The sequence below is a fragment of the Eptesicus fuscus genome, chromosome 9, assembly GCF_027574615.1.
Source record: "Eptesicus fuscus isolate TK198812 chromosome 9, DD_ASM_mEF_20220401, whole genome shotgun sequence".
Lineage (NCBI taxonomy): Eukaryota > Metazoa > Chordata > Mammalia > Chiroptera > Vespertilionidae > Eptesicus > Eptesicus fuscus.
Window position 1 is genome coordinate 100,977,818 of NC_072481.1, and position 12,096 is coordinate 100,989,913.

A 12,096-nucleotide genomic window follows, 5' to 3' on the forward strand; every position below is an offset into this window, starting at 1 on the left:
GGAGCCAATGTGTCAACTGCACCCTGAATCCCTGCTGCCAGTACAGCCACATGGTATTTTTTTTGCTTATTTTTTTTTCAACACTTTTTTTAGTATTATTTCCCATGACTGTGGAGAAAGCTGACACTCTTCATGAATCCTAGAGGCAATCAGCTTTTTGTGGCTGCCATATGCTGCTTTTTAAAATTAAGCACGGCCTCTGTCACAGGGCCGCCTGCCTGCAGAATATCAAGGCCCTTTTATGTTCACCGCAGAAGGGCACTCTGCTGCACCAAGAGTCCGGATGGGGCTCCCTGGGCTGGGTATCCTCTGGAAGTTTCCAGAAAAGGTCTGGTCCGTGGTGTGCCACATGCTTTGGGGAGCTGAGTCTAGAATATGCAGAGAATCTTCTCTGTTGCTAATCCTGGAAGCCAATTCCAGCATGTCAGCAGGGCTGAATCATCTGGAGATGGCAGAGGGCATTTCCCCAAACCTGAAAGGGATGCATGATTGCTTGCTGCCAGACAGCTGAGGGCATCTTAATCTACATGTTATTGCCTCCTACTGGCCAAACACCTGAACAGCAGTAGGCAAATTCTTCCAATCTGACAATGGATTGTGTATACGAAACCCTACCCTTTAATGTGTATATCTCCACCTTGCCTTAGGACAAATTATGTTAATAAAAAGCAAGGGTTCCTGAGACAAGGAAGAACTTAGTTCCTTTAGCTAAGTCTTCTCTGACTCCCCATAATGCCTTCCAAAATTATGTTTCATCTCTGGACTCTTATTTAATTTATGCACAGAACTTTCTCCAGGTTCCTGAACCCTTCTAGATGCCGGATCAAGATCACCGGCATTACCTGACCATCATTAATACTTCCCTGCTCCATGCTGTGCTGTGGAGAGAACTCACTCAGCGGGGACCAGGATGAAAACATTTTCCCTGAGAAATAACAGCTAACAGAACTTACCCTCTCTGTCAATCTCTCGCACAAGCACTTTTGATCTAAGTGGCTACTGCTGACCAGGAAACCAAGATGGTGTGGGACTGAGCCAACGTTCTACTAGTATGTACACATTACCCCATTTTTTCCCTCATCAACCCTTGAAACTGTCACTCATGATGCCTGTATCTCAAGGAGGGAGCGCTGTGTAAATGAAATGAGAAGCTTGGGAGTGGTCCCACAGACCTGGGACTCAGACCACCGAGTCTCGCCATTCTGACATGCCCTCCCCGCCAGTTTCTTGTCAAGTAACCCATTCTCCAAGCCCAGCAGGAGTGGCCATGTTCCAGCCCTCTAGCAAGAGAAGAAAGAGGCCATGGAGAATGCTTGACAACTTCCCTGCTCAGCCCTGGGAGAAGTTTCAGCTAGAGCAGCCTTCAGAATGAATCCAAAAGGATTCATTTCCCATTTCCTATACTGGGGAATCTTTTGTGTGTCTGATTAGTCCCCAAGATTCTACCCTAGAGCAGCGGGTTCTCAACGTGTAGCCCCTGGATCAGCAGCCTTACCTGGGAACCTCACATGGTGGGCCCTTGGGAGTGGCGATCTGCTGAAGCAAACCCAGGGGGTGGCCCCAGTGCTGTGAACAGGCCCTCCAGGTGATTCTGGCCTAGGGCTGAGTCACGTAAAGTGTGTACACTGCTCATTTCCTTGCCTCTAACTGGGGAGTCCAGCAGCGCTGTTGTGATTTGAGCAGAGTATGCATCAGTGTTCAGCATGTGGCCAGTGTGTCAAGGATGCAGGTCATAGTAAAATGAGATGGTGCCACTGCTCGCTCAGTAGGGCAGCTTTCCTTTACGCTGCTTTATGAAGCACTAGCTGCCTCCGACTACAGTTCTCCAAATGAATAAACTACTCTCGAGGGACCTTGCACAACTCAGACATAACCAAACAGGGCCAGGCAAAAGTAGGTTTACAGTCGTGAGCACGTGAAACAGTTCATTCTTATTTTTTTAACTTTATTTTTATTGTTGACACTATTACAGATGTCCTCATTCTCCCCCTTTTGCCCACCTCCACCCAACCACCCAAGTCCCTCACTGCCCTCTAGCCAGCACCACACTGTTGTCTGTGTCTATGGGTTATGCATGTATATGTGTTCTTTGGCTAATCCCTTCAGCTTCTTTCATTTAGTCCCCCCTCCCTCATGCCCTCCATTCTTGTATTACTATTTATAAATCATTATATTACTGCCATATGAAAGATGATAAACCTACTTTTGCCCTACTATGTATATACAAAACCCTAAAATGATAAAAATGAGGAGGAGCCTAACGGACTCCTTAAATACCTCCTATAATGCAGAGCTCACTACTTGTCAGAGGCCCTGAATATGGGAGGCTTTTCAGAGTAAAGGGTCACTGTCCACTGCTCCTGGGGTCCCAGCTCAGACATATGCAGAGAATAGATGGCCATGCTCAAGGCTGCCCTTACATTCTCCTAGGAAACATGGTCTCTGACCCCTCCTGCTGGCTCTCCAGATGTGCTTCTAATTGTCAGAGTCCCTGCCCCGGGTCGGGTCCAGGGACGACCATGGAGCTGCTGGGTGGTGGCCTGAGCTCACGATGGCCTGAGCTCACTTTCTGTTTTGGACTCCAGCCTCTGCGCATGCAGCCAGTGTGATTTAGTTCTGAGCAGCCGTGGTTTAAGGGTCAGCTGGGTTCTAAGTCCTTCCAACAGTGTCTTTGACACAGGAACCCAGCCCACATCCATCCATGCAGTTGGTTTTCCAAACATCAGGACACTTTATGTCAATAATTTCCACCATTCCAATCACTCAAGTCTTTCTCAGATACCAATTTCACCAGCCAGCATGTCCTTCCCACATTTTATTCTGTCTAATAATTTGGTTACTGTGCCCATCATGTCTGCAAGCAATCCAAATGCCTACAGGACTGAGTAGAAACATCACCCTGCAAGCAACATAAACACCTGCTATAAGTACTAAGAGCCCCTCTCCTCCCTCACCGGTCCTACTGTGGGGATGTTCTCAGGGTGCACCCCATGTCAGAGAGAGCCAGGCCCAGAGGCAGGAGTGGCCTTCTCGGCTTCTATGGCCTTCAAAGGGTACCACACAGTAATACTCCCCTCAGCTAATGTACTGTCTTTCCAACCAAGCTGGTGGAAAGCTGAAGCATGCAGCTTCTTAAACAATACCCAGCATCACAGGCATGCAGCCTCCAACCTGGGTGAGGCGCCTGCCCAGACACAGGTCCAGGCCCTCAATTGAGGTCCCCGAGTGCAACACTCTTATTCCAGAGACTCTTGACATCCTGTGCTCTAACCATGAAATGTGCACTAAACAAAATGACAATCCTATATAATAAAGAGTTAATATGCAAATTAACCCTCATGCCCTCACAAGATGGCTGCCTACAACCAGGCTGGCAGGGACGTTAGTGAGGGATGACCAAACGACTGAACAAGCAGGCTGCGTGGGACAACCAGGCCGGCGGGGGGGCCGTGAAGGGCAACCAGGGTGGCGGGGGGGGGGGGGGCAGCTGGGTGAGACCAGGCCAGCGGGGGGGGGGGGGGGGACAGTTGGGGGCAACCAAGCTGGCAGAGGGAGCAGTAAGAGGCAACCAGGCCAGTGGTGGGGGAGGAGTTAGGAGCAACCAGGCTGGCGGGGGAGGGGGGTGTAGCTGGGGGTGACCAGGCCAGCAGAGGGGGGCAGTTGGGGGCGACCAGGCTGGCAGGGGGGCAGTAAGGGGTTATCAGGCCAGCAGAGGTGGCAGTTAGGAGCGACGAGGCCGGCAGGGAGGGGGCATTTGGGGGAGACCTGGCCGGCAGTGGGGGCCAGTTAGGGGCAACCAGGCTGGCAGGGGGGGCAGTTAGGGGTGATCAGGCCAACACGCAGAGGCAGTGAGAGGTGTCCAGGCCGGTGGGGGTGTGGGGGGCAGTTAGGGGCGACCAGGCTGGCAGGGGGGGGCAGTTAGGGGTGATCAGGCCAACACGCAGAGGCAGTGAGAGATGACCAGGCCGGTGGGGGTGTGGGGGGCAGTTAGGGGCGACCAAGCAGGCAGGCAGGTGAGCGATTAGGAGCCAGCAGTCCAGGATTGTGAGAGGGATGTCTGGGATTGGGCCTAAACTGGCAGTCAGACATCCCCCAAGGGGTCTTGGATTGGAGAGGGTGCAGGCTGGGCTGAGGAGACCCGCCCCCCCCACCCCCATGCACTAATTTTGTGCACCGGGCCTCTAGTAATAATAATAATTCTTAATAGGATTGGTGCTGCATTAAGAACACTCACCATATGAAATATATCACATGTAAACAGCTCTTCGAATCTCCAGAACAAATCTATGTCCATCCATTCAATTTGCCCTCACAGCACAGACAGAAAGGCCTCAAGGGTTCTGATGGAGAAAATGAGTCTCAAAAGGGGGGGCATGACTTGCAAAGGCTGCTCAGCAATCAATGGCAAATCAAGGGTAGAACCCAGTCCAATGTGAAGCTCACAGATAAATACCCAAAAGAACTGGAAGTAGGGTCTCAACTTGATATTTGCACATCCATGTTCATAGCAGCATTATTAACAACTAGAGGCCCAGTGCATGAAATTTGTGCACGGAGGGGGGTTGTCCCTCAGCCCAGCCTGTACCCTCTCCAATCTGGGACCCTCTCACAATTCAGGACTGCTGGCTCCCAACTGCTTGCCTGCCTGCCTTCCTAATTGCCCCTAACCGCTTCTGCCTGCCAGCCTGATCACCCCCTAACCACTCTGCTGCTAGCCTGTTTGCCCCCAACTTCCCTCCTCTGCCGGCCTGGTCACCCCTAACTGCCCTCTCCTGCAGGGTTGATCACCTCCAACTGCCCTCCCTTGCAGGCCTGGTCACCCCTAACTGCCCTCCCTTGCAGGCCGGGTGCCTCCCAACTGCCCTCTCCTGCTGGCCATCTTGTGGTGGCCATCTTGTGTCCACATGGGGGCAGGATCTTTGACCACATGGGGGCAGCTATATTGTGTGTTGCAGTGATGATCAATCTGCATATTACTCTTTTATTAGATAGGATAGAGACCTGGTACAGGGGTAGGGGCCAGCTGGTTTGTCCTGAAGGGTGTCCCTGATCAGGGTGGGGTTCCCTTGGGGTGTGGGGCGGCCTGAGCGAGGGGCCTGTGGTGGTTTGCAGGCCGGCCATGCCCCCTGGCAACCCAAGTGGAGGCCCTGGTATCTGGAATTTATTTTCCTTCTACAATTGAAACTTTGTAGTCTGGAGCGGAGGCAAGCCTGGGGCTCCCTCCACGGCTGGCAGCTACTTCTGTTGGGGTTATAATTGAAACTTTGTAGCTTAAGCAGGTGGGCCCGGCCAGGGTGTGTGGAAAGCTTAGCTTCCCCTGTTGCCACCGGCAACCCTGGCCTGCTCTCTCAAGCTCCATTCTGTTTGAATTTGTTTACCTTCTATAATTGAAACTTTGTAGCTTGAGTGGAGGCTTAGGCCTGGCAAGGGCAGGCGGAAAGCTTGGCTTCCTCTTGTTACCTAGGAAACCTTGCTCTCTGTGGCTGTAGCCATCTTGGTTGGGTTAATTTGCATACTCGCTCTGATTGGATGGTGGGCGTGGATTGTGGGTGTGGCTTGTGGTGTGTCGGAGGTATGGTCAATTTGCATATTTGTCTATTATTAGGTAGGATAGCCAAGAGGTGGAAACAACCCAGGTATCCATCGAAGGATGACTGGGTAAACAAAATGTGGTCTGTCTATACAATGGAATATTATTCAGCCTTAAAAAGAAAGGAAGTTCTGACACCTGCTACACCATGGGTGAACCTAGAGGACCTATGCTACATGAAATAAGCCTGTCACAAAACAACAAGTACTGCTTGATCCCACTTATGTCAGGTACTTAGAGAAGCAAATTCATAGACAGAAAGCAGAGGATTGGGAAGGGGATGGAGAGTGTTTGATGGGGACAGAGTTTCAGCTTTACAAGATGAAAAGAGTTCTATGGATGGATAGTGGTGATGGTTACTGAACAATGTGAGTGTACTTAATGCCACTGAACTGTTAAAGTGGTAAATGTTATATTATGTATATTTTACCTGAGTTGGTGACTCACCTGTAATCTTTCCTTGCCTGATCTTCTGCACCTTGTAGCAAATGGAGGTCCCCACCATCAGGTAAACATCATAAGCTGGGTTCAGAAGGATATTCTCCAAAATCAGTAGCCTGACCTCTGCAGCATGGACATTCTTGGCATAAAGAATTGGGTAGAAAAGGTGAGGTGGGGTCGGGGACAGGAGAGTGGGTGTGGCCAAGAGAAAGGAAACCTTCAGAACATTTCAGTATGTTCTGTGAGGTCAGGGAAGGTAGGGGTGGAAGAATGAGAGCCCAAAGCCCCAGGGGAGCCGCGCTTGTGCCAGAGGCATGCATTCAGCGTTCCCTCCAAGTGTGTTACAGCTCAATTCACAATAAAAATTAAACAGAAAGCAAAGTGAGGAGCTAGGAGTGATTTCCATGGATACTGTGGTCACCATGGGCTCAGGGGCTCTCCCCACAGAAGGGTTGGGAAACCTGAGGCCAACATAGAAAGGGGAGGCAGGTGTCCCTGACAGCACTCAGCCCCTGCTTCTGGCCCGTCCCTGCCCACAGCGAAGCCCCACCAAGGCCTCCTCCTCAGTGACTCTGAGTGGGAGAAAGACTGCCTGTGTGGACTGCAGTGCATCATCGCCCCGGGTCCTCCAGGGCCCGTGCCTTCCATTGCCATCTAACTGCTTGGCAACTCTGCAAGTTGGAGAAAACTGATGGCAAAGCAGATGATTCCCATCCACAGACATGGAAACCCATTTTCCCTGGGGCACGGGGGGTGCAAATGATCACCACCCAGTGAATATTGACCAGCTTTGCATCTATTCATAAATTATTTGGGTTCTCTTTGGACTCAGCTGTAACATTTTACAGGTTTCCTGGCTTAACAGTAAGTTAAATAATATCCCTAACTTGTTGAAAAATCAAAGAACATTCAGAGCCCCTCCCTTCAGCCAGGCTTTGTAGTGGATGCCTCCCAGAAAGGCAAGCAGGGCAGCCCTTTACCAACACAGGCAGGACAAAGGGCCTGTCCATCTCAGCCCTGCACACCACACATGGGCCCAGGATCCTAAGAGGCAAACTGTCTCCAAATGCTAAGAGCAGAGTCCTGTAGGGTCAGCCCTGTGCATGGCACCTCCCGTTTCCAAAACCCTTCAGGACTCCCAAACTACGGGCTTATCTGCCAAAGAGACTGAATGTGGGGAGGTTTCTTTCATCTGTCACTTTGCAGATTAAAGGCAGATGAAGTACCACTGCCTTTCTGCCTGTGACCCAAGAACCAGGCCAACAAAAGGATGAGCTCCAGTTTGCAGTTTGCAGGCAGGGTAGACATCTGCCTACAAGAGCCTGGAGAGAGCCAGGACTGTGACAAAGCCCACCCTTTTCCGATGGCACCCCTCCCAAAATGAGGCACCGATGAAAAAGCAGGTGCTGGTGAGGCCAGGGCAATGCTGGGGGTGGAGGGAGGGTGAGGAGCACCAGTCCTCCACAAATGGAACCGCCAGTCTCAGGGCTGATGTTGGGCACAGGAAGAGACAGCACGGAGGGCAACTCAGGATTGTTCGCAGAGTCCCCAGTGCTTGGCTGTGTCCCTATATTGGCACAGGGGGTAGTTGTTGAAAGTAAGCTAATTAATGAAAATCCTAGTGCTCCTGAACCTCCTTCAAAACTGAGAATGGAACAAATGCTTTGTGACTCCAGGTGGAGCACCCTGGTGCCTCAACTACCTCTTGCTAAGCTGTGGCCCCAAAACCCAACCCAAACTAACAAAAACATGGACTCACACTTGAAGTTCCCCTTTCATGACGGTGAAACTTCCACGGCAGGGCATCTCCCTTCCGTGAGGAAATGTGCACACGCGGTGAACAGGATCCTGCCTCCACCCCAGGAAGCCCAGCCTCCCGCGCCCAGGCCCACCTGATACACGGCCTCCTGGATGCGAGCCTTGAGCTTGGCGCTCCCGGTCTTCATCCCGGACACCAGGACGGTGTCCCCTTGCTTGGCCACCTTCTCCATCTCAGATATATAGGAAGGAGGCGTGTAGGTAGACTCCAGGAACGGGAGGATTCTGGAAAAGCACATGTCCAACACCTCACACATCCACTGTCTACCAGGACTCCTGGTAGGTACAGGTGCTAAAATAAGAGGTGCTGCCCTAGGTGGTGCTGCTTAGAAATGTGTCCCTGAAACTTCCTATATCAGACTCGCCAACACCCTTACGAAAACTGGACATTCATGGACCCTGGTCCAGGTCTTAGTGTGCATGAAGCCTGGCAGTCTGCATTTTATCAAAATCTACATGTGATTATGACAAACACTGAAATTTGAGGAGCACACACTTAGTAGAAATGCTTCACTCTCACAGATGTGAAAGATGAGGCCCATGGAGACTAAGAAGCAGGCCCCAGACAACAGACCCAGCTGGGGTGGTGTCAAAAATGCCCATCAGGCTCCCCAGGGCCACCTGCCATGTTCCGGTCCACCCCTGGGCTAGCTCCTGCCTCTAGGAAATAAGTCTCAATGACCCAAAGCATCAGGACTGGGAATTGTATCACATCTTATCCTTTTCAGGGTCAGGCTGTGGGGAAAAGCCCAGGTGGGGAGAGAAGTCGAGATGTGCGGGGTCTCCCCAGAGTGTTGTTTGGAAAGTACGGCTGGCTTAAGAGACCCTTTTGAAACAGTCTGTCACCTATAGCCTGTGATTTACAAATAAGCCCACCTTTCTGCCTGAACAAGAGCCATCCACTGGAGGTGCTTTCCTTCTCCCCGAGGTCTGCTGGGTGCTGAACTGCACATGATCTATGTCCTTGTCCTGTCTTACTAGGTGTCATATGCTGAGTTTAATGAAAACCCAGCACATTGGTTCCAATACACCTTAGTACCTGAGATTTCCGTTAGCTGTGGGCTCAGATATGGGGTGACGGGGAGCTCAGAGGCCTGTTGTAGCAGGGAACGGGCCTAGTGGCACAGAAGAGGCTCAGGAACCAGCATTCTCTGAACATCTAGTGTGCACCAGGCCCAGCAGGGGCTCTGAACACGGTCCATGTGCTGACCCACCGGGCCACCCTCAGAGGGAAGCTGATGCTCAGAGGGTCACATTCCTTCACTAAGACTCCAGGCAGGAAGTGACCAGGTCGGGACTGGAATCCAGACCTTTGACGGCCAGGCCCATGTCCCAGGCTTTATGAGATACCACCAATTCCAGAGCTTTTCCAGGTAACTCATTGACGGTCCCAGTCCTGGGAAGATCCCTGGCCCAAGAGGGTGCCTGGGGGTGCTGGGTCAAGACGTGAGGGTATCTGCCAGTAGATGCTGAGAGCCAAGCCTGGGTGTGTCCTAGAGCCCTAAGCTAGACCTTTAAAGGGATAAATACTGGACTCTTAGCTCCCCACAAAATACTTACAAATTGCAAGGGGGTAAGAAAGTGACTTCATGTTGGGGCCTTCGGCAGACACCCAACCCAAGTGATGACAGTGATGGACCAGCAAAATCGTAACACAATGCAATCAGAAGAATACAGACTCTCATCTTTTTTATATTCCTGCCGAAGATGCAAAGCTCTGAGTCTAACTGGGAATGAACATTAGATAATCCCCAAATGAGAGAGAGACCTTCTACAACATAGCTGGACCGCAGTCTTCACACATGCCAAGGCCCATGAAACGGTTCCAGGCTGATGGAGACTAAGTAACAGTACAACATGGAGGGACTCTGGGCTGGGTTTTGCCACAAAGGATGGAACTGGAGTAATTGGTCAATTTGAACGAAGTATTGTATGCATCAGTGTTTATTTCCTAACTAGAGGCCAGATGCACGAAATTTGTGCAAGAGTAGGCCTTCCTTCCCCCAGCTGCCAGCACCGGCTTCCCTCTGGAACCCAGGACCCGGACTTCCCTCCGGCCACAGGCAGGCACCCGGGACCCGGGCTTCCCTTGAAGCCCTGGCTTCGTCCGGAAGTTGTCCGAAAGGATGTCCAGAAGGACATCGGTCTAATTAGCATATTACGCTTTTATCATTATAGATTTTGGTGAGTATGCTGTGGAGACGGAGGAAGCGCCCTTCGTGGTAGTAAATGCACATTAAAGTCCTCAGGGTGATGGGGCGACAGGCTGGCAAATCTGCTCTCCTAGGGCAGCAATTTTCATCCTTGTCATCTCATGGCACATAAACGAATTACTAAAATTCTGTGGCACATCAAAAATCATGTTATAATTTTTGCCAATTTGACAAAAAAGAGGTATAATTTTGATTCATTCACACCAGATGGCTTTGTTGGGTTAGCTGTTGTCATTCTTTTACTTGATGATCTAAGGGAACGTGCCCCTGACTAAACATTCACCTATTGCATGTTTTAAAAATTGCTGCGGCACACCGCTTGAAAATTGCTGGTTTAGGGAAACCACCTTTTGTACTGTACTCGCAACTCTTCCATAGGCTGAAAATGGCTGCAAATTTTTTAAAAATTAAGTTTTCCTGCCCCCAGAGGGAAACGTACTTGATAAAGCATGAGGCAATGCAGCATCACCGAGGTGAAGCCAGGCCTGGGTCTCTGTCCCTCTGGCCCACAGAGCCAGAGGGTGTGACGGACGCACACCCACGCTGTCCACAGGCGGTAGCCACTGACTGCAAGTGACGCGCACCACAGATGCAGCTACCTGCAGACTGGGCTCCTCGCTCTACCTACCATAATGCACACAGCCAGGAGGAGGTGGTGGCTACCATGTTCATAGTGAAGATTTATATAGATCTGAGTTCAAATTCTATCTACGCCATGTACTAATGTACTAATATGAGACAAATGGCTTCAAGCTCTCGGTTTCTGTCTGAAAAGTGGAGAAAATGGTGGTACGTAAGCCCGCATAGCTATTGGGAGGAGCGACTGAGTCAAGTTAGGTGAGGAATCCGTCCGTATTCTGGTGCTGGGAACACAGCCTCTTGCATCCGAGAATGTCCTCCTAGCTGGATCCTGTCTCCCCATTAACTGTCCCCCAACTGGAGGCTGCCCTCTGAGGACACACAGAACCCTTCCCTGTACCCCATTACCAGGGACAAGTTTTCTCTTCTACAGTTGGACACCCAGCTTCCTTGACAACTGCCCACAGAACACACCCAATGGGCTGCAAAAGCATCAAAATTCCCACACAACTGTGTGGGCCAAAACTCTTTTTCCTAAATCAGTCCGGGGGAATGTTGGCCGGCATACTGGCAATCGCCCCTCACTGACAGCGGCAATGACCACAATGAAAGCCCCCAGCCTGCTCAGAGCCAAGTGACACCCCCTTCCCGTTTCCCTTCACAGGAGGTAGTTCTCACCGTAGTGCATTGTGGGAGTCGGAGAAGTGGCTGGCCTCGGTGTCCTTCATGATTGTCCATTCAAAGACCAGTCCAGCCAGGGTGCTGAATGTGTTCCCTATAAGAGCAGACGGGGAAGGGGTGGTCAACCTGCTGGAGTTAACTCCCTGCGGCCAAGGGAAAGAAAGTCCTCAGGCCCCTGCAAAGGAGGCATGAGGGCAGTGGGAAACTGAGGCTTAAAGATCAGTCCAGAGGCTGTGAGGGGCTAAGCTGGGGTGAACCCAGACCTGTCTCAGATGAAGTCTGTGTGCTCCCCGCTGGACCTCCCCTTTGCTCACACAGGTTCAGTGTGGTGCGTAACACCGTCACCCCCGGTGCCTATAAGCACTCTACAGTTTAGGCAGCAGCTCTTGAGACCTGATTCATTCATCTCCTACCACTTCCCTACACAGGCAAAGAAACTTCACACGAGAGGCAGATCCCCAACCTGCTGGCTGGCTTCAAATGGCGGGGATTCTTGTCTCTTCACCTTGACACTGGCTCAGCCTCTCTAAAAGGGACATGATCACAGGTGTGCCACATTCTCTACCACACCTTACTGTCCCACATCCACTCCACCCCCATCATCCATATTCCCTGCCTGCACAGTCCCCAAAGCAGAGCACCGAGAGCCTAGAAAAGCATTTTCCAGCACACGGGGCATGGTGTTTAGAGTGAGACAGGACCGGGATCCTGTACCCCGCAGCTCCTGTGAGGTCTCAGAGGTCAAATTAAACAGTGCTTATCAAAAGTTCCACA

At 51.2% G+C, this 12,096-nt stretch overlaps 1 protein-coding gene across 1 annotated transcript in view; it reads right to left on the reverse strand.

Moving 5' to 3' along the window:
* NUP210 (nucleoporin 210) overlaps window positions 1-12,096 on the reverse strand; it is a 129,039-nt gene that overhangs the window by 87,091 nt on the left and 29,852 nt on the right. Inside the window, exons 4-6 of the mRNA XM_054721607.1 lie at window positions 11,320-11,416; window positions 7,924-8,074; window positions 6,038-6,170 (exon numbers count right to left, since the gene is read on the reverse strand). Of these exons, the coding sequence (XP_054577582.1) occupies window positions 6,038-6,170; window positions 7,924-8,074; window positions 11,320-11,416 (381 nt within the window). The remainder of the gene's footprint in view (window positions 1-6,037; window positions 6,171-7,923; window positions 8,075-11,319; window positions 11,417-12,096) is intronic.